The 22612-nt window shown below is 48.5% G+C and overlaps 1 protein-coding gene across 6 annotated transcripts in view; it reads left to right on the top strand.

Moving 5' to 3' along the window:
• The window catches only part of LOC111859953 (protein numb homolog), a 31810-nt gene extending 9559 nt beyond the window's left edge, over nt 1–22251 (top strand). For 3 of the 6 annotated variants that reach the window (XM_023843150.2, XM_023843152.2, XM_023843153.2), the window contains exons 2-11: nt 13721–13856; nt 15018–15092; nt 16862–16894; nt 17383–17457; nt 17626–17766; nt 17936–18140; nt 18479–18763; nt 19411–19554; nt 19638–19781; nt 20507–22251. In XM_023843150.2, the coding sequence (XP_023698918.2) occupies nt 13731–13856; nt 15018–15092; nt 16862–16894; nt 17383–17457; nt 17626–17766; nt 17936–18140; nt 18479–18763; nt 19411–19554; nt 19638–19781; nt 20507–21180 (1902 nt within the window). In that variant the 5' untranslated portion in view covers nt 13721–13730 and the 3' untranslated portion in view covers nt 21181–22251. Of the gene's footprint in view, nt 1–13265; nt 13530–13720; nt 13857–15017; nt 15093–16861; nt 16895–17382; nt 17458–17625; nt 17767–17935; nt 18141–18478; nt 18764–19410; nt 19555–19637; nt 19782–20506 lie in introns of those variants that run through there. The other 3 variants (XM_023843154.2, XM_023843155.2, XM_023843156.2) reach the window with 3 other exon arrangements.
• Nucleotides 22252–22612: the final 361 nt, after the last annotated feature.

Here is a 22612-nt window from a genome sequence, read left to right as displayed (position 1 = left end):
ATACTTGGTGGCCACTTGATCAGGTTCACCTGCTCTTTCACACAAATGGCAAATTATGTGGCTGCAACTGAATTCATACTAGAGGTCGACCGATATTGAATTTTACCGATACCGATAGCTAGGTTGGTCCGTACTTGCCGATAACCGATTAATTAACCGATAGTTTTTAAAATGGATACTGGATTAAAAAAAAAAAAAACTAAATTAAAATACAACACTACATGTAAAATAGTACTAAACTTTATTACAAAAACCAAACAAAAAAACAGTACTGAATCATGAAAATGTGCTATATGAAATAAATATGAATATATTAATAAATATTGAGGTAAATTAAAGACATGCTTTCAAACTGAAAGAAAAAGTAACACTCCAAATAAATAAAAAAAAGTTACATACAAAATGAATTATAATAATTATATAATATTATAATTATATATAATATTAATTATATAAATGTATATTATATGTGTAGTCTCCCACTATATTTGCTTCTATTTTGAAAACTTTTTTCTCTCTCCATAGGCAGAGGTTGACCAAACTGCTTGTGTAATCTGTTAACAACGCTCATTATATACCCGTCTTTTTAGGCAAGAACCAGATAATGAGTGTCACGTCATGAAATGGTTTTAATACGAAGGGAGCTGTATTACGTGATAACAAATTTAATAAAAACATCGTAAGTTAGGCCTATAATAGTAATGATTTCATTTCAAACAAGAAATATATTATATAGAGAAGGTGAGCAAAGTATCAACAGAGCTTTTTGAAACTCCGAATCAGTAAAACACTGCGTCGCAAAAAGATTCACTGTTTCGAAGCGCTCCAGTCGGATCCCCCCATCCCCCCGGCAAATCGCAGCCTGTGCCTGAAGATAAAAAGAACTGAAATCGAACGCATTCCTGATGGTAACAATCATGACATTAAACATTTGGGTCGGACTTGCGTGTATTTTTGCCACATTATTTTAACCGCTTGATGTACTGCTAATGTTAGCGTCCTCTCAGCCTTGTCGACAAACATACTGCTGTTCTTTCTCCAATGCAGAATCTAATCAACAAATGAATTACTTTATATTGAGATGAAAACATGTACTGTAGTGTACTGTATACATACCTTTTCGCTGTCTGTGTTTTAAACGTGCATTTGAAGTGTCAGCGTGTCCGTGCACCGCGCTCTCTCCAGGCAGCTTGCGCTCTCCTTGCAACTAACAGTATCACGTGTCAAAACAAAAGCATGTGCTTTACAGCGATTTTCGCCTATAGAGGCGGCTCTTGCCATAGATATATATGTTGGCTCTCGCACTGTATAAGGACAACGTACCGTTCTCAGCCGCTTCAGCTCTGACGCAACCCGGAAAAACTATCGGCGTGGATTTTTGCCGATAACCGATAGTTCCGGGAATCAACTATCGGTGCCGATTAATCGGCAAAACCGATACATCGGTCGACCTCTAATTCATACAGCATACAGACAAGGTCAAGAAGTTACTTGAGCTGAGCATTAGAACAGATAAGAAGTATGGTCTAAGTGAGATGAAATGAGATGGAATTGTCAGTGCAATACAAAGTAGTTCAAGCATGTCAGAAAAAGCCACCCTCCTGGGGTTATAGAGAATGGTGTAATAAATATCCATTCAGTAACTGTTATGTTGCCAAAACACCTTGTTAATAATAGAGATCGGCAGACAATAGCCAAAGTCTTTATAGTTGACAGGCCACAAATGCAAAAAAATAACTGTTCAGTACAACATTTATGTGCAGAAAGGTATCAATGAATTTGAATATGTTTTTCCCTGAAGTGGGGCTTTTAACATGGTTTTATATGGTTGACAAATGAAACGAGGGAACTTCTGAGTTCTGGATGCTTTTTGGAGCCATCTGTAGTGTGTTTAACTATAGTCTTAGTTCTGTGTGTGTTTTTTCTGGACTCTCACACTGTGTACAGTATGGTTCCTGTTAAGAAGCAGGTGGAACTCCATACGTTGCTGGCTGCGTCTCTCCCACAGGACAGGTTGGGTCAGAAGTTGCGTCACAGGAAGCCAAACTCTGTCAGATTTGTCCTGGGTTGGGCTTCATCCTATCTATGGTTCTCATGCCTCTTGCAGAGGACAGTCGTTGGTCTTATGTTTTGTGGATGTTTTCTAAACATAGTAATATTGATGATAATAAAAAAGAAGCCCTTTGAAGAAGGGCTGCAAGAAAGATTATTTTGTTAATCGATTAATCACGAGATCAGCCAATCAACTAATCGATTAGTTGGGATAAAATAGAGGTGCACCAATCCAATATTTGGGATTGGTATCGGCACCAATCCATATCTAATTAGACAGATCAGGTATTGGCCATATGTGACCGTTCCACATCCGATATTTGCTAATTTCGTTTTTGGCAGTCTGTAAAAAGAGAACTCCTATTTCTTGCTAAATTGATTTGTACAATCAATCACATGACACTTCTTTCCCATTTTAGATGTGTTTTTTCGGCATTCAGGCTGAATACTAAGGCTGCCACTCAGTTATTTGTCACTTGGTATATGTGAGTGCAGTGACTTCCAACCGATGTGACGGCATGTGCGTAATCTTTGCATTAGGAGGAGCGTAAGAATATCAGATAAGAGTGTGACGATCTGTAAGTATTTTACGCTTGAAACAACAACTAGTGACACGGCAAAAATTGTAGCAGCAAAAATCCTACTAAAAGCGCATGCATTGTGTGAGACTACATGAGTGATATGAAAAATAGCAATGTATGATTTGGGAGTCGCTAGGTTGGGCTGTTTTGTGCACTCGCTACAGCTTGTGATGCATGAGAAGCTGCTATCGCAATGAGACGTAAAGGGCTTTTCAGACTGAACGCAGCAACGCAGTGCTGCGGTGACCTCTGAAACCCATTATTTTCTATGCATTCCAAAGCATCAGAACGGTTTTACACTGTGTTGAGCAAAGTGCAATCCAAAGGTGGCGCCGTGCACCGCTCAAGGAGTTTATCTGCATGCCGCGGTCAAAGTTTGTGGTCAAACTTTGCATGACCAAACCGGGCACAGAAACCAAAATGGAGGAGATACTTACACTGTTCCCAGAGCTATATGACACAAGCTTATCTTTTAGCATGTGAAATGTACACTCACCTAAAGGATTATTAGGAACACCTGTTCAATTTCTCATTAATGCAATTATCTAATCAACCAATCACATGGCAGTTGCTTCAATGCATTTAGGGGTGTGGTCCTGATCAAGACAATCTCCTGAACTCCAAACTGAATGTCAGAATGAGAAAGAAAGGTGATTTAAGCAATTTTGAGCGTGGCATGGTTGTTTGTGCCAGGGTCTAGGGTCTGAGTATTTCACAATCTGCTCAGATACTGGGATTTTCACGCACAACCATTTCTAGGGTTTACAAAGAATGGTGTGCAAAAGGAAAAACATCCAGTATGCGGCAGTCCTGTGGGCGAAAATGCCTTGTTGATGCTAGAGGTCAGAGGAGAATGGGCCGACTGATTCAAGCTGATAGAAGAGCAACTTTGACTGAAATAACCACTCGTTACAACCGAGGTATGCAGCAAAGCATTTGTGAAGCCACAACACGCACAACCTTGAGGCGGATGGGCTACAACAGCAGAAGACCCCACCGGGTACCACTCATCTCCACTACAAATAGGAAAAAGAGGCTACAATTTGCACGAGCTCACCAAAATTGGACAGTTGAAGACTGGAAAAATGTTGCCTGGTCTGATGAGGCTCGATTTCTGTTGAGACATTCAAATGGTAGAGTCAGAATTTGGCGTAAACAGAATGAGAACATGATTCCATCATGCCTTGTTACCACTGTGCAGGCTGGTGGTGGTGGTGTAATGGTGTGGGGGATGTTTTCTTGGCACACTTTAGGCCCCTTAGTGCCAATTGGGCATCGTTTAAATGCCACGGCCTACCTGAGCATTGTTTCTGACCATGTCCATCCCTTTATGACCACCATGTACCCATCCTCTGATGGCTACTTCCAGCAGGATAATGCACCATGTCACAAAGCTCGAATCATTTCAAATTGGTTTCTTGAACATGACATTGAGTTCACTGTACTACAATGGCCCCCACAGTCACCAGATCTCAACCCAATAGAGCATCTTTGGGATGTGGTGGAACGGGAGCTTCGTGCCCTGGATGTGCATCCCACAAATCTCCATCACCTACAAGATGCTATCCTATCAATATGGGCCAACATTTCTAAAGAATGCTTTCAGCACCTTGTTGAATCGATGCCACGTAGAATTAAGGCAGTTCTGAAGGCGAAAGGGGGTCAAACACCGTATTAGTATGGTGTTCCTAATAATCCTTTAGGTGAGTGTATGTCATCATAACTCACCGCAAGCTGGGGCAACAACGAAGTGACAGGAGAGAATTTTGAAAACCACGGCTACGTTTTGCACTGCACCCCGGATAAGTGACAATTTTGCCAGTGAGAGGCCATTTGCCAGTTGCGTGTCCTCTCTTGGAAGATATTCAGATTGAACTGTGAATGTTTGCATCTTAAGCGTTAGAAGCAATGTGGAAGAGTACATTATGTATGTTTCTAGTAGCCTAATTAACGAAGTGTTTTGGCATACATTTTTTTCATTTGTATGTACTAGTTTAAAAAAAGTGCTCATATCGGCCGATACCCTCTTCAAGTATCAGGATTGTATTCATGGCACTGAAAAAGTGGGATTGGTTCACCTGTAGGCCAAAACATAGGGTTTAAAGAATAGTGCAAATGCTTTATTAAAAAAAATCAAGAGGTATTTAAGTCACAACTGTAATAACTCAGTGTAGAGAATCCCTAAAGTGATGGCGTTATAGTAACAAAGACCCGTTGTTTCTGCCATATTTTGCCTGTTAACTGTTGTACTTCTGACAATAAATTTCATTTTTAGCGCAGTTCTTGTGTTTTGATTTCTTGGCGATCAAATTCGCCACGGGGGATCTTGGCTAATTTTAGTGCCAAGATTTCAAAATACCACAATATGCTGTGTTACCCTTATACTGCCCAAGTCTAGTAACAATTTAAAACCTGTATATTAAAGTTTACCCATTGTACTGCATTGCTTGTATATGTGTTGTTTCTGTTGCATCTGTCCTCTCTTGGTCTGGTGGAATATCATTGCTGTACACATATATGCAAGAGTCTGTACGCAGAACCATACGTGGACGTAACAGCATGCGGGAAAGTGAAATATGAACTGGACTTAACTTTTCAGCGGTAATATTGCTAGGCGGTGATGTCATTATACACAATTTACACAGTAAACTGCAACAATGCAACCAGTCATTGACCAAATTCATCAACTAATTTTCTTAATGATTATGGTCATTATTGATTAGTTGTTTCAGCCCTAGTTTGAACCCTTTACTGCTTTTTAATGCTGTGTGTTATTGAAGCCTGTGATTAGAAAGCTGCTCACGATGGCTGATTGCTTTGTTTCATTATTCAGGCCTGAAATGCAGATCAGGCTTGTTTCACTGGCCAGTAGGGCCAGGAATAAGAGCTGGCCTTGGCAGCTCTCTCCTCCTTGCTCTCTCTCTCTCTCTCTCTCTCTCTCGTTGTCCTGAGCATATTGCAGAGGCTTTGCCTTGGCCATGAATAAGGCGTGACTCAGCCTCCATGCCCAGCACAACCATGGGGGGCTTTCTGTCGCCCCCGCCCCCACCCCTGGTGAGTCCCACGTCTACCGGATGCAACCTTCTGAGGTTCCGGGCCGCTCCCGTCCACGGGTGCGATTGCTCTGTTTGCTGGACCCTGCTGATCCTCGTCCTGTGTGGGCCTGTAGATTGGGCTAAGAGGAGTGGAGCAGAGCATGAATGCTTTTGTCACTGTCAGGCTTTGGGAAGCTTACCATCTTAATGATGGGTGCTCTGGCTCAGCCATGATGTCCTCGTGGTGACCTCCTAGCTGTGTGGACGGGACCCCACTTTTGTGTCATGGATGGATGGTACACCTACCAACATTACTTCATGGCTAAACTTCTTTGTAAGATGTGTTTCATGCCTTGTTTGTCATTAGTTTAAGGTGTAAAGCACACTTTCCACAACCATAGTGAGTAAATTGTGCGCCATGTGTCCTAAGCCTGAGGCTGCTGGAGATGCACATGTATCCATGTTTAGCTTGTGTTTTTGTCTGATTTAATTTCGGAATAGTAGACAGTATGCGACCCTTTTCCTAGATAAATGTATTTCTGAACTGAAAGGCCTATATGAAAGAGAGCACAGTGACGTATGTGGTTTTCAGTTTCTGTTTGTGCACTGTTTTGCTGTGCAAGAACAACGCTGAACGAGGTAAAACTGGATTGTAATGGGTTTGGCTTAAAAGCAGAAAAGCTGACTTATGCTGGTAAGTATTTGTTATTAGGTACAATATTAGGAGTTCTAGACAGTGTAATTGAAACTCTGTGTTCCAAGGTCCCGAGGGACAAATGTGCCCCGAAAGAGAGAGAATTTGATTGAACTTGTGTCCTTGATACAAAATTTTACTGAAAACTGAGAGGAAATTCTATGACCACAGATGTACTAGATACTGGCAACAGCAGGTTGGACTGTTGTAGTGGCAGGACAAAGGTGGTTTCTGAGGTGTAGGGCAGGGAGGAAATGTTTCTGTCCTATCACACTTGATCGCTCTTTAGATAATAGAAACTGACTCTTGTGGTTTACCTTGGTGAGATTTCGCAATGGGAGAGGAAAGGAATTCTTGCTAAATCTCTTCAGTGAAACTCTTGCCACTGTGCAGCTTTCTGGAGACTGTCACGCGGCCCAGATTGCTACACTGGTCGGTCTGTCTGCCCACCTGCCTACCCGCCGTCTCCCTTTTGAGATACTGAAAGTTTCTGTCACCCTCTTCTAAATGGAGGACATATTGAAACATTTGCAGTAAACTGAGGCCCACCTGCGTGCAGCCAGAATGTGAAGAGATGTAACACCTACATGTGTCTGTGTTTACATGCCCGTCACAGTGAAGCTGGTGCTTCAAGCGACAGCCGGTGGTGTTGGAAGTGGCTGGAAGCCATGTTGTGAGCAGAAACATGCTTGCTGTAGCATTCAGCGGCCTGTGCAAGCTGATGTAGTGATGTAGATATGTGGCTGGGGGGGGTCCTCCATCTCAGTGGAGGACTCAGCGTCACAGACTGGTGCCTCTCTGTTCTTTTTGTCCTTGGAAGTGTCTGCAGTCACCTGATCTGCCTCCCTCACGGCACTGCACTGCCGAGTATGCATCCTGTCTGCAATGGAAGCACTTTTCTGCTGCCCCTTTCCTGAAAAGCCTGGGGGGCAGGGGAGTTGGGAGTCTCTTGTCTGAGCGGGCAGGAGATGGCACCTGACGGGCCCTGTGCACATGGGTAGAGGTTTCCGGATGGTCGCAAACGTAGGATCTGATTTTCTTTCTAGCATTTTTTTTTTCTCCTCTTAGTCCGAAAATGAGGTTAGCTTGCAGCTATAGCGGCCTGTAGGTAATTGGTGCAGCAACAGTATTCTCTGGTGATGCACTGGGCTGGAGCAGCTGCCTGTTTTGAATCTTTTCATTCATCAGCTTGCTGTCAGAGGGCCCCGGCTGTCACAGTGACTGCCAGCTGGGCAGGATTTTCAGCTTGCTGCCTCGTGTGTGTGTTGGTATTGCTGTCTTTCTGGTGAGAGAGTGTGAGTAAAGCAACCCTCCTCATATCTAAGTAGTGGTGTAGGACAGCTCAAAGGTATATGTATTTATATATGTTTATCTGAACTTATCTCCTCAAGTTATGCACTTTGGTACATTACCATGAGAAGTACCCTCTGATTGGTGGTGAGATTAGTGACAGTGGTTTAAATTCAAGGCAAGATTAGCTGCACAGTATTTAGGTAATAAGTAGAGTCAAAAAAGCCTCAGACTTACAGCTTTTTCCGTGTTTGTGGTCGTAATGTGGTGATTTGTAAGTTGTATTTTAGCTGTCTGTGAGTAGTAAATGTGATCTTGATGTTCTGTTTGGAGCCTTGCAGCTTAAGTGGGAGTCTGAGTGCTTTGCACTGACGCTGGCTGAGAGTGAGATGGGGAGTGGGCTCTCACCCGGCTGCCAGCTAGCGCCTCTTTCTTCACAGCCTTTGCTCACTTTTTCCTGGCAGGAGCCTCCCGCCTCAGTGCTGGAAGCTGGGACCGATCCCCGGGCTGGCCTACCAGCGCCATGCTGTGGATATGGCCGCTGGCGTAATTCTGTCCTTGGTTATAGATCGAACTTGGGGAGACACGGTGGAACCACAGCCCGGGGGGGGGGGGGGGTTTCCAGGAGGATGTGTTAGGCTCAGGCAGCAGTGACCCGCCACCTCAGCATCGTTAGTCACAGAGGGCCATGTGGCCCAGTCTCCCTTTTGGGGCATGTCTCCGCTTTGTATGACTGAGCACTTTCTCAGGGTCTCCCCTGTTACTTCTCCGTGCCGGCAGGCGGTGGGGGGCCTTCCGGAGGGGAAATCGGTTGGCTGCTGCCGTGGCAACTTTGTAAATGTTGGGCTCTAAACTCCTGACCCTCTTTGCTCTGGGTGGGAAGGCGCAGCTTCGTGTGCTCAGCCCCCAAACCCCCCCGCTTCCAATTCACCATGCCATCTGGGGCCCGGCCTGACTCTATCACAGCAGGATGCCCTGGAGCGGCCCCTCACACTCTCAGCCATCTGTAATGCGTCATTATTCATACTGGCACTGACCTGCGTGAGAGCTGCTGCGTTGGGTCCCACTCTGGATTGTGTGTGTGTGTGTGTGTGTGTGTGTGTGTGTGTGTGTGTGTGTGTGTGTGTGTGTGTGTGTGTGTGTGTGTGTTTGTGTTTGTGTGTGCGTGTGCTCATGCGTTGCTGTGAATGAAATCCACACACGTGGCCCAGTGTTCTATTTCTCCTTGAACATGCGGTTTGTGATGCTGTCTCTCCAAGTAAGGAACAGGGAGGATGTTCAGTCAGCATTCCTGGAATAATTGAGGATTATGAGTCTTCATCAAGGTTCTGCTGGTGACATGATGAATCTACCGGCCACGGTGGAAGGCAGATAGTTTCAGAAGAGAGCAGTTTCAGAACTGAGATTCCTCTGTTAAGCCTTGGAAGGGTATGTGTGCGATGGAACAGGACATTAAAGCTCTTTGCTTCCTGTCTTCCTGTTTTTTTTTTTTCCCAAGTTGCTACTTTTGAATTTTAGCATCTGCGCTGTTTGAAATATGCTGACATGGATCGCAGGCAGTCGATATTGAGGCGTATGCATGTTAAAAGGAATCCGGCAGTGAGTAAATGGAAAGAGGAAGAGGAGCAGGACGGAAAGGTTGTGGCAGCGCTATAGATAGGACTCTGAGATGGGATCCTGAGAGCCCTGTCGGTGGGGGTGCAGGACCTCCCCCGTCCTGGTGCCTGACAAGTGCCTGAATAGTAACCTGATCCACATGGGAATTGCGGTGCAGCGGGCAGCCTGTTGAAACGGGAAGAGGTTACTCCGCAGCCTATGTTAGAGGGAAGCGTTCCCCAGTCAGTACTCATCAGTCCACCGCTACACCACATGGCACCTTCGCCTCGGTGAACTGTTACCAGGTCCCTGTCCCTGCACATGCAGCCGTCTGTCTCCCCTGCCTCCACTGGGACTCACCTGCCACCACTGAGCTGTATTAGCTTCTCTGGGTTTGTTCTTCAGGAATCCCTCTTGATATTATTTGAATAGTTTTAATGTTCTCCATTGAGTAACCTGCATTTTTCTGTCTGATTCAATCAGGATATAAATAATGTAGTTGAGGGAGGGGCGGTTTCCTGTCAGAGAGGGAATGCCCCCCCCCCCCCACACACACACACACACAGACAATCTGACCCGGCTCCTAAAGCTCACTGTTGTTTTTGGTACCTTTGGTGGTGGTGGTAGCTGTGACAGGGTTGGAGTTGCATGAAGGCCTGGGATTAGGACCCGTTGCTGTCCTCGTTACTTTGGAGTTCCAGGTAGCCGGCATGGATTTTTTTGCCCCGTTGGAGGGCAGCATTCCTGCCGTCGCTGTGTGTCTCTGGGCAGGTGGATGTAGCCCCTGTCTGAACTGGCTGTCTCTCTGCTACCATCTGAATGGAGCTGTGATCTCATGGCCCCATATGCAGCGACTGCGGGAGGAAACCCCCAGCTGCTGAGAACCAGCCTCTAGCTCGTCCTGCCGACGCTCCGGGCTGCGTCTGCCTAATGAAAGCATGAAATGTACGCAGCCTGCAGCCATCGTCTGTGTTTTCGCTTTCTGTTCAGCATGGCTCTGTTGACGTCAGGAGGCTCTCACTACCTGTAGCACGTTGCTTTTTTACACGCCTTTGCAAAAGCAGAGTAGTTACATAGCTGATAAGGTTTTTTGCGACACATGGGCAACTTTGCTTGCTCGCTGCAGTGTTCTGTGTATAGGACTGCACAGTTCCGGGTGATTCTTTTGTGTGTTTCACCCTTCTCACAGTTGCTCTATAATGTGTGATGAAATGCGTGAGTGACTGAGGTGAAATATAATTTTTCCGTGAAATCGGTACATTGCAGTGTTAAGTACTCAGTCCATCGCATGAACTGAGGATCTGTATGTTGAAACGTATGTGCGTTGGCTTTGAGACGTTGTTGTCATCTATCGCTGCGGTTGTTAAACTGCCTTGTTAGCTTGGGGATTCAGCATAGCCTGATGGCGCTTCATGTAAAGCACTGTCACTCTGGCTTGTGATAGTGTTGAGTGAGCAGGCTAGGGCAGCAGGACGTGGCTATGCTGTCTGCCAGCTCGCCTTTCACAAGGACTTCTCTCCCATTCCCTTTCAGCGTCTCTACCCTAATCTGGCTACCTTCTACTGGCCTCTCTAATTGCGTTTCCTAGCCAGTCGGATGAAAGTAATTCCTTTCAAGTGGAGCATTTTTGGTTTTGGGATCTCTGCGCTGACAGCGTGTGGACTCACTCTAATTGGCTGAGGATTCGGCACCTACCATATTGCCTGGCGGGCTGACCAGACTGGCTGGCGCTAATGTCTTGCTTTGGTTTTGCCTGTGATGGTGGTTTCGGTCTCTTACTGCACTTTGTGCCCTGATGGCACACTGATAACTGGGGGAAATTTGACAGTCGCTGTGGTTTCATTCACAGCTCACAGCATGTGTTTTGAGAGTCCTTATGTGTCATTTCTCTCCCATGTGCGGTTGGGTGAATATGATCAAAGTGCACGGACTGGCAGGGTGCTGGGCCGCAACTCAGCTTTTAAAAATGCAATTGTGTATCACTGTCTTTTGTGAAAGTCTCTTCACATCACTGCCTCTCTTGCTGATTGCCAGCCTTTATTTAGGGAATATTATTCACATCCGGAGCAGGTACTTTTAAGTTGTGTTAGTCTGCTGTAATCTGAGTTGTTGTCTGTCTTGTTTTGGTTCCTGCAGCAGGCGCATGGTTGTGTACTCCTACACACTTACACACGCACACAAACACGCAGGCAGACAGATTGCTGTGAATGTCAGTGGCCTGCTGTGCGTAAGGCTGTAAAACTGTATAGCTGTTTCAAACATTATATCCAAACATTCAGCATTCACACTGGAAAAAGAGATCTGCTAGTTTCCAGTGAAAATCATTATGTGTAATTGGACATAAAGCTTGGTACAGTGTAGCTAGCCAAAGACCCTGGGCTCACATGCTGAGCTGCTTAACCCAGGTCTGGGGTCAGGCCCCGGGTCCTGTGGCCTCCGCCACTGGAGGCAGGCCGGCCTGACATAGCGTTCGGTCTTCTGGGCTCCTGCTCCCTTTGTGTCCTGTGAATTCCAGCGATCCACAAGCGCCTGCAGCGTGAGGCAGATGGTCTGTTTAATCTGGAATTGTAAGGAACAGAGCAAACGCCTCCCCCCAGCCTGCTGATATGGTCATCGCTGGGCAGAGACACACTCTGACCTAGATAGAGGAACCGTGGCAGTACTCCTCCAGCATCCCAGCACCCTGCGTGCAAGTGGTGCCGGTACAGGTCGCTCCCTCCGTCATCATGTGCGAGAGGCTGCCTCGATGTCTGCGTGCATGGAGATGGAGGGCTGGCAAATGGGGGTGGGTGATCATGGTGGATGGGGTTAGCAGTTTGGCTAGCCAGTGGTCAGCTAGGCTGTTTCACGCCCACTTTTTTGTTCGCCTGCTTTAAGACTAGGGTTGCAAAGGAGTGTAGAATTTCTGATAGATTTCCAGAAACTTTCCGTGAGATGTTAAGCTGTGCTATTTTGGCAATGTGCAGCTTGACATCAAACAGGTATATGCAATCTCTTGTAAATAAATAGTGTGAAAGTGAGTGACTTCCTAATGAATAGAATGCCTCATTTTGTTATTTATAGAGTATAACAGGTGTTTTTGTCTGTAATAAGTGAGCTGAGTCAGACAGTTTCAGCAAGCTGTGGAACTGCATCAGCTGTCATATGGCAAAGAAAGCAAACTATGAATAATGCAACATAGAATATGACTTTTAAGCAGTGCATTTTGATGCAGATGCTTATTTTGGAGTGTTTTTTTCACACAGTTACTCAGAAGCACTTGGTTACACAGTGATATCATGATTAGTGCCGTCAAGCTCGGCGCCTTGTGATTCTGACAGTACAGGTATGATTTCCATGTGTCACAGGGTTCATGAGTTACTGTATTTAAACTCAGTAAACTGAGTGGCAATCAGTTCCCAAAGGTTAAATTGTCAATGTAATGGTGTTAGCTAGCTTACATTTAGCATATCTGATTTACTGGCTAACTAGCTACTGTATAAACACATTTTGATTTAGTGTTTGCTAGTTAAACTTTAATACCATAGAGCAAATATATTTAACCCAGTAATATCATCAGAACTTACTTGACTGGATGTAGTCCTGGGCTCAAATGCAGTAGTCGGGCTTCAACAGTCCTGCAGGATTCTTGAAATTATCTGTGTAGGTGATGGAGGAATGCACAGTGTAGGGTAGAAATTCAACTGAATTTGCATCTGGTTGTTTTAACTTTAAGATTATGCTGCAAGGTTATAGGTTTCCGGTGTTTTGCATAACCTGAAATTTTAGCAAATTTCCAGTTTATTCCTGTTAACACCCATGGAAAGTTTATTGGCAGAAAGTTTAATGTCTATAAAGAACACTTAAGATACCCCTCCCCCAAGACACACACCTTTTTTGACATCTTGGATCTGCCGCAAGACCTCCTCACGTTCGGCCTGCTCAGTCGCCGTGGTGACGCGGAAGGAGCCCTCACTGGTGAAGGTGGTGCGGTTCTACGAATTTTGCGACCCTTTTTAAGATTATAAGGCAGTAGCTACCATCCAATTCCACACTGAAGTTCAGGTGTCACACGTCCCCGATCTGCGTGTTTCATTGACCCCCTCGGAGTGTGGCTTGTGACATGCGTAACACTTCCTGCCCGGAGTGAGAGCCGTGCTGCTTCTCCTGAGGGAATGACAGGCAGGGGGTAGGAGGCACAGCTGCCTTTACGGGTTCCTTATGCACGCAGCACGCATGGGTCTGCAGGTCCTTGGTGAGCGGATTCCGTAACGGGCCAGCCAGGATCGGGGCGCCTGAAAGGTGACTGTCAGGGCTTCAGCCCGTTTAGTTTGTCTATCACTCCAAAGCCCTCAGATCTGCCAGCAACACAAAAGGCCTGCATGAGGCACTTTCTAATCTGCGGTATCACCCGGCATCGTCTGTAAATGGGAAGCGGCCTTGTGGCTGTACGGCGTGGAAGCTTAGCTACTGTATGTGTCTTTCTCATTCAGGGGCTCAGCCATGAACAAGCTGCGGCAGAGCTTACGGCGCAAGAAGGATGTGTACGTGCCTGAGTCAAGCCGACCGCACCAGTGGCAGACGGATGAAGAGGCCGTACGCAGTGGGAAGTGCAACTTCCCTGTCAAGGTGATAGTGAGGCACATGCTTGCAGCCGCCGGGATGGACCACAAACAGCCCTGTTTCCCGAACGGGTCTCGTGATGGAGGCCAACCTTCACAGCGCTCCATCACTCTCACACTCCGATGCTCTCACACAAACGCACGGGATGTGCTGCTGGCCAGGAATCCCCCTTAACTTATTTCTTTGTTTTGTTATTTAAATTTATTTTTCTACTATTGTGTTATTTGAGTTCCTGATTCTTGGTTACTAAAGAGGAACCGAAGCAGTAATACTGGTAAGAGTAGTAGTAGTAGTTGTAATAATAAAAGAATTTCAGTAACAGCCCCCCCTCAAAGAGCCAGTGCTTAATCACCCCTGAACGGCCTCCCCTTAGCTGGTGCTGAACAACCTCCCGAGCTGCAAGTCTGACCGAACGGCCCGATTAGTGACATGCTAGCTAGGGCCTGACATGGCTGCAGTCATTTAGCCTCTTTAGGTCTGTATTTTAAAGTGAGCAGCACTGCGTTTGAGAGGCGTCGGTGTGTGGGAGTAGTGCACTCAAATACCCCATCTTACCTTTACAGAAGATTTCTAGGTTTGTGCTATTTTAGATTTAATGATTGCCAACAGGAAGCAGCACTTTCTTTTCTACATCATGTATGTCCCATGTGCTCTTTTTCGGTAACCATTCATAAGCAACTGCTACAAAGTTGAATTGGGCCCTTTTAACTGTAATCAGACTGTCGAATCAGGCCAGCAATTCCTGACCCGGTCCACTGGGACCACCAGACAGTCCATGTTTTTGCTCCCTCTTAGGTCCCTACAACAGAGGGGTGGGAAGGAGCAAAAATGTGGGCTGTCTGAGAGGGAGCAAAAACGTGGACCGCCCAGGGGTCCCTGAGGACCGGGTTGGGAAACACTGCCCTAGGCCTCAGAATGTGTCTGTGGACCTAATGGACCGGGGACCTACCTCAACAGGGTCTTGAGGATTGATTAGGCCAATAGAAAGCAGCCCTCTGCGGTGCCTGACAGGAAAGGGCCAGGACTTCCTGTCCTGCCATCCGCACAATGGGCTCTGGGAGGATAGACGCATGAGCTCGTGCTGGTCCTGGGCAGCAGTGTCAGGGTCTGTGGGGAGGAGGGGGGCAGGGTGGGCTGACCATTCTGATGCCTGTGTGCCCCCCATAGTACCTGGGCCATGTGGAGGTGGAGGAGTCCCGTGGGATGCACATCTGTGAGGATGCTGTGAAGAGACTGAAGATGGTATGTGACCAAGGCACCTATGGGTGCCGGGCATGAGGGGCCGTCTAGGGGCATTTCTGAGCGTGTGAGCGAGCGAGCGAGTGTGTGGTCTTTTTTTTTCTTTTTCTTTTTTCCTCCTCTTGCCCTTCCTTCTTTGCTTTTTCTTCCCCTTTTCACATTTCCTCTCTCAACACAGTGCAGTGTTTATTCTCTGTTGCGAGCCCCCCCCCCACCCCCAGGCAGTCCTCTCGTTGGGATTGTGTCTGAGTGGCTCCCTGTGACGCTGTGTGGTGGACAGCCTTAAAGGTGGAAGTACAAGGTACAATAAAATGCAGAGAGGAAGGACACCATGTAGTACTTGATAAGGGATGTGAATGGCACTTTTATGTGGGCTTTAGGGGTGTGTAAATGTGTATATTATGCAGAAATCTACCATTACTTCCTTAATGTAAGGGTAACGAGAATGAGTGTTAGGATTGCAGTGCAGGGGCTTCCCTGTGCCCAGTCCCATTCTGAGCAGGCGGCTGTGGGCCAGGCCGCCATGGGTCCTAATTCATCCCGCATTGAAATAACAGCACTTTCTGAGTGAAAATGGCTGACGGCGAGGTGCAGCATTCTTTTCTGTGCCCTGCAGAGCCGTCATGTGCTAACACAGCTGTTCTGGTGCCTGTTACAGATGGGTCATCTCCACAGGCTCACGGCCTTTCCAGTATCACTATCACCATTGATACGGTGGCCAATCTGTGCCGATGCAAAAGTAAATATGAGTGACGCTGAAAGGAATGAGTAGATGTAACCATATGGTGATATTTTACTTTGGATTAAACATGAGTTAATTGCATTCCAATCTCACCGCTGTTTAATAAACAGCAGTGTACAGTTGCCAGGGTGACACGACACTCGCTGTTTTACAGCCTGGCAGTAGCTGTAGGCAGTGTGCCTGTATGATGACGGCACAGCGCAGTGCCTGCGGCGGTGTCACTGTTTCATGTCTGTTCTGTTTTTGAGCAGGTTAAAGACGGTGCCCCCCCTCCTCCCCTCCCCCTGACTCAGTGATATATTGAATCTCAATCCTTTTGCAGACAAGCGTGTGACAACTTTGCATGCCCCGAATTTTTACTAACCACACCTACAAATCATGTCTGTCTGCCTGTCCAGTGTGTCTGGGTTATTTTTGCCCCTCCTTATGTTGGCAGTATAAATGACTTGAGGCACAATAACTAACCCCAACAAAAGGAGGGTGTGAAATACAGGGATTTTAAGGTGAAGCGTTTAACGGTAAAAGCTCAGTGATACCCACCAGAGCCAGCAGGAAACAGGCCGAGGGCACTAGCGCCCCCCCCTGGGTTCCTAACACACGCAGCTGCAGCCTTGCCGCCTTGCCGCCTCCAGGTTTCTGGTGAGGTTAATGCGGGCCGCTCGCTGGCGGGCCGGGCCGGGCCGGGCCGGTCCAGCGTGATGGGCGTCAGGATTGCTGCTGCGGAGTGTCATGTGACACTGAATGCCAGCTTTCGGGCCTCGAGCCCTTCCACACTAACCCCAGTGTGTTATCGCACAACCTACTGCCATCACTGGCCCCCACTCTACTGCAGTCGTGCAGACCGCTTTCACTCTCTCGATTTTTCACCTGCTTGCTCAGACCCACAGCAATCACTTTCTAAGCATAGATTTAGACCCCACCCCCCCCGCCCTCCGGCACCCACCCCACGCCCCCCGAGGCTCCCCGTAGCCTCTGACAGTAACATTTTCCTGCCTTGTTCCTCCCCACGTCCCCACCATTGTCACTCCAGGACAGGAAATTCTTCAAGGGCTTCTTTACGAAAGTAAGTGTTCCGTGAGCTTGTTTTTCAGTTTTATTTCCCCCCCCCTTTTCCATTTCCCGGTCTGCACTGTGTGCTGTGCATTGTGCCGGAGTACAAAGTGAGTATCACGAAGGCTTGTCATTTTATGACTACATTATGAAGGGAACTCGCATGTGTGCGCGCATACATACGTGTGTGCCTGCACGTGTCTGCGGTGGAGTGATATTTGAAGGTCTGCGTACTGCGTGTGTGTGTGTGTGGTGACTGACATTTCTTTTTTACTCCTCTGGGACAGTAGTCAAACAGCACATATGCCCCCCCCCCCCCCTTACTGGTTACTGGCCTGATTACCTGCCGCTGTGGCGTTGTGAGCCTCACTCCTGCAGTTACCTCGACTGACCCAGCTCTCCCCCAGCTCGGTTAATGTTTGAGTCCCTCTGCGGCGTTGGGGGGGCCACCGGGATGCCTGCCACGGCTGCCTTCTGACCTCACACTCTCTGTCATCCCAGGCGGCTAAGAAGACGGTGAAGGCTGTGCTGTGGGTGTCGGCGGACGGCCTGCGTGTCGTCGACGAAAAGACGAAGGTAGCGAGGCCACGTGCCAGTGTGTGGCCGTTACATGACTTTAATTCACGGGCTTGGCCTGGCTGTGGTTCCACCGCCCCGTGATGTATGAGGAGTGTGATGACTGCACCCCACATCACTTGGCTAAGGGGTTAGTGTAACTAAAGCAGGCATGCTTCTTTCTGTAAGGACCTGATCCTGGATCAGACGATAGAGAAAGTGTCTTTCTGTGCTCCGGACCGCAACTTCGAGCGGGCCTTCTCCTATATCTGCCGAGATGGGACCACGCGCCGCTGGATCTGCCACTGCTTCATGGCTGTCAGAGACTCTGTAAGCCCCGCCCTCTTTACCCAGGGCCACACCCCCTCACTGGCACCCCGCCCTCTGTACCCAGGGCCACACCCCCTCACTGGCACCCCGCCCTCTGTACCCAGGGCCACACCCCCTCACTGGCACCCCGCCCTCTTTCCCTGCTGACCTGCTTCCGTCATCCTTGCAGGGGGAGCGACTGAGCCATGCGGTGGGCTGCGCCTTCGCTTCCTGCTTGGAGCGCAAGCAGAAGCGGGAGAAGGAGTGTGGGGTGACGGCCACCTTCGACGCCAACCGCACCACCTTCACCCGTGAGGGCTCCTTCCGCGTCACCACGGCGACTGAGCAGGCCGAACGTGAGGAGGTCTTGCGGCAGATTCAAGATGTCACAAAAGGTGTGTGTCTTTGGGGGGGGGGGGGGGGGTCTTAAGTGTTCTTTATAGACATTAAGGGAGTTCTGCCAATAAATATATAAATGTAAATGTCAAATGTAAGCTGGGGCCAGTGCATGCTAAGCTCTCCATACTGATTGATGTTTTGCACGCTGTCTACTGGAAGATCAACACTCAAATCTGAGTGATTTATTAGCTCAGATGTGGCAGGACAGAGAGCGCCTAGATGTGGCATATCACAGAGGCCTTGGCTGCACCTCGTGTTCCCGCGGCCCATCCTGCTCCTTACAATCCAAACCTTACAGAGCCACCCCTGCTTCTCTTCTCTGTCCCGTGAGCAGCCGAATCGGAGCTGTCTGTCCCCATAACCACGGCACCTCTGGCAGCGACCCCGGGAGCACTGCCCCCGTCCTCCTCCCCGCCGGTGGCCCCCTCCGTCGCAGACACCAACCCGCATGCCATCCCACGGCGTCACGCCACCGCCGAGGCCCTCGCCCGTCAAGGGTCCTTCCGTGCCTTCCCTACCCTCAGCCAGACGTCTCCCTTCAAGCGCCAGCTGTCCCTACGGATGAACGATCTGCCATCCACGGTGCAGCGCAAGGGTGACAACCCGGTCAAGGGCTATGGTGAGCAGCCCGACCTCCAGCACCAAGGTCCCGTGCCGTAGAGACTGGGGTGTGGGCCGTATCGGCGTCATCCGACGGTGGCCAGCTGGCTGGAGTCCCGTTTATCGTGATCGTGTACATGGGGAAGCCTGGCTGAATGCCCCAGTCGGAGCCGGCAGCTGGCCGGGCTCTTATGCTGCTTTGCTGTTCCCTGTGACACCAGCACAAGGAGATGTGGGAGATTCAGCCTTGAATACAGATATATTTGTATAACTACAGATATATTTGTGTTTGAAATGTCTGCTTTCATTTTTGTAATACGTTATGGTATATAAAAAAGGCTTCAGACTACAGGCAAGGTTATTTATTTCAGCTCAGGAATAATATCACACTTTAATAGACTGAGAAAAGCATTCAAGGGTGATGGAGTGATGCGTGGCCGTGTTTTTATCTTGGTTTTGTTTCTGCGACCTGCAATGGACTGACATCTAGCTGAGGGGGGTCTCTGCCATTGTCCTTGATGTTCCTGGGGTCCAGGCACACATTTGCCCTGTGATGGATGGGTGGATGGATGGATGTGAAGAAGAGGCCTCTCAAGCTGTGTGTGGAGATCAGAGAATGTTCTCTTATCCATTTGAAAGTCACTCTTAATTCTCCATGTATGCCAGTTGCAGAGGTGGAGATGGAGGGCGACAGCATTAGCTCCCTGTGCACCCAGATCACCTCCACGTTCAGTGGGCCCCCCGAAGATCCCTTCTCCTCTGCTCCCATGCCTAAGCCCACCTCTTCGCCGCAGTCTCCGGCTGTGCCAGGTATGCCCCGTCTTCAGGCGAGTAGGCCTCTGTGTCCTCAGTGAGCGTGCTTCTCAATCCAGCTCTCTGGGTTCCTTCTGCAGTGAATGGATCTGCTCCTGCCTCCAGCCCACCAACCATTAGCATGCCGAGCACGGCCCCCCCAAGCCTGCCCCCGCCGTTGCCGGCACGAGATACCAATCCCTGGGCCAAGCCTGGTGCCGGGATCCCGGGCCAGGGCTACATAGGTAGGCCTTAGCTGACAGGGTTACCTATTCATATGTATCTCTCTATTTTGGACTGACTACATAGACCAGTGTTTCCCAATCCAGTCCTCGGGGACCCACAGACATTCCATGTTTTTGCTCCCTCTCAACTCTGGGAGCACGGAGGGAGCAAAAACATGGACTGACTATGGGTCCCCAAGAACCAGATTGGGACGCACTGGCTTAGACAGTTGGACATGTTGATCTGTCAAGTTCTTCTGAAGGAAAGATTTTGACAGGGTCATAATTTTTGGTCAGTTGTTAGAGGTACGCTCCTCTAAAGGATCTTATTGGTTGAGGAGAATGAAGGTGGCATCTGCAGGTACGCATCTTTTATACATTCCATAGAGGAGGAGCAGGGGAACGGCACTCTTGGGCTTCCATGGGTATTCCATGGGTATCTACGGCTTAGTGTGTGTTGTGCTTGCTTTCTATTTACTTCACTCATAGGAGTTTAACTTGCACAAAAATGTTCTGAGGGCAATGAAAAATGATCAGTCTAGAGAGAATAACCAATCAGATTGTAGAGGAGGTGGGTGCAAGCAACTGGAGAAGGTGGGGCCAACCAATCAGATGTCTCGGTCCCACCTCCTTTACAATCTGATTGGTTATCTCTCTAGACCGATCACTTTTCATTCTTCCCTCAGATCATTTTCTGGTAGCTAAAGCTCTCATGAGAATTTACTTAGAATTCCCCTATCCTCCAGGAGGAGACTTGACCGGCGCCACCCCTGCACCCGCCAGCTCTGGCCCCACCGCCCTGCATACCCACAGACGGACCCCCTCGGAGGCAGACCGCTGGCTAGATGAGGTGACCAAGTCTGTGCGTGCCCAGCAGCCCCCTGTCGCCACAGTCATGGGCACGCCATCCCCCCCCACCCACCACATACCTGTGCCAGCGGTCCCCTTCATGCCCGCTCTGGCTCCGGCTGTGCCCTTGCTGCCCCCGCCGCAGCCCGTCTATCCCGTTCCTGCACCGGCCTCCTACCCCGTTTCCAATGGGGCCCCATTCGGGGCGCTCAGCGTGCCCGTCGTTGGCATCACCCCGTCCCAGATGGTGGCCAACGTCTTCGGCACGGCCGCACCCCCTATCCAGCCGATGCCCTTCCCCCAGCACAGCGTCATCACAGCCCCCCCCAGTGGCCTCTACAAGCCCTCCCCACCCCTGGGCACCGACCCAACCTCCTGCTCCCCGCTGCACCCCAATGGCAGTGTCTCTGTCAACGGCGCGGAAATGTGGGCCGGCCAGGGCCAGCCCCAGGCTGACGATTTCGACAGCCAGTGGGCCGCCCTCGAGGGCCAGTCACGCCAGCGGCCCACGCCGTCGCACACAAACCCCTTCTCCAGTGAGCTGCAGAAAACGTTTGAGATCCAGCTGTGAGGCTGGGCACCACTAAGAATGTAGAGAGGAGGCGATGACGGCAGGGGAGGGGATCAGGAGTACAGGACCCCGACACCCTGCCTGAGTACCTCCCCAAACTGAATGGGATGTGAAGGTCTGTAACCAGCCGGTGGTATCTGGAGACCTGTGAGTTTGCCAGTGTGGTATCCATCCAAGTGTTTTGTATGTCCATCACCCTCTCAGTCGTGATGCCTCATGCAGCAAAGCTGTGCATGGAGGATGACAAACTCTGCCAGCACCAACTCCCACTCGGCCTTGCTCTGAGCTTTTACTGCCCCCTTGTGGTGGAGGTGCAATATGCTGCCCCACCCACTGCAGGTGCTGAAGTGCTGAGGCAAACAGAGCTTCCAGACAAGTGTTTCAGAAGTGGAGAAGGAGCACGATGAAAAATAAGAATGCCAAAATCTTTATTTTTATGCATTTATTATATTTTAAAATGAATTTAATAAGTTGTATATAATACTGCCAAAGGTGCAGGCTAACCATTATTGGGATGTGTATATAGACTTTTTTTTTTAATCGTATGTAAATGTAATGTTGAGTTATGGGATTTTTTTTGATGCCCTGTGATTTGCAATGAGATTTTATCGTATGTTGTCGTCGAGGCAGAAACCCCCCCACGCCTGAGCCCAGTGAGCAGCTGGCTTGGAGGGTGGGTAGCTGTTCTGGGGGGGGGTCTTCTGTCCCTCGTTTAATTTATAGTGCACACCAGCCCCCACTCTGCTTCCTGCCCACGGGGCAAGCCCTCTCCTTCCTTGTCTGTCTTTTTCCATCTGATCTGCATCTGATCTGCGTTCCTCGTTTTCCGTTATTTTCCGTTACGGCTTCGGTCTGCATGGTTCCTGCTGGTAGATCGAGGAGTGACCCGACTCCTGCTGCTCCCAGTCCCATTTTCAGGTCCGTGTGTGACCTGTGCTCCCTTCCTGTGTTTTGTTCTCATCCTTGAACACGTGAACCTGTGACAGCTGGTCTTTCTATCCTTGTTTTTTATTTTTTCACTGCTCTCTCAAACTGTTGGGACAAAGACTGAATAAAGTGGTGGTCAGAAAACTGTTTTTCAAGTTCTTTTTTATTGAAATATCCTGAATGATGCTCAGCTGTGGTTTAGTGGTGCTCCCCCTTGTGGTCATTCCATTAGGAGCGTGGCTCCCATAACTTTGGTATATGCGGAATAATGATCCACCTGGTGAATAAAAGTATTACTAGCATGCAGAAACAGAAGGGTCACCAGCCCTACTGAAATAAAACACGAATGATTCATCCCATCCCAGAGGACTTCAGTGAAAGTCATACTACAAAAGAGCTGTTCCTGAAAGAGCTAAATTAATTTTAACAGCTGTTAAAATGCAAATTTTAGTGAGAACTTCCTGACAACCATGTTCAATGTGTTTCGTCACAGCTTAAGCAAATT

Source organism: Paramormyrops kingsleyae, chromosome 19 (genome assembly GCF_048594095.1).
Source record: "Paramormyrops kingsleyae isolate MSU_618 chromosome 19, PKINGS_0.4, whole genome shotgun sequence".
Classification (NCBI taxonomy): domain Eukaryota; kingdom Metazoa; phylum Chordata; class Actinopteri; order Osteoglossiformes; family Mormyridae; genus Paramormyrops; species Paramormyrops kingsleyae.
This window is presented reverse-complemented; position numbering and strand designations above follow the sequence as displayed.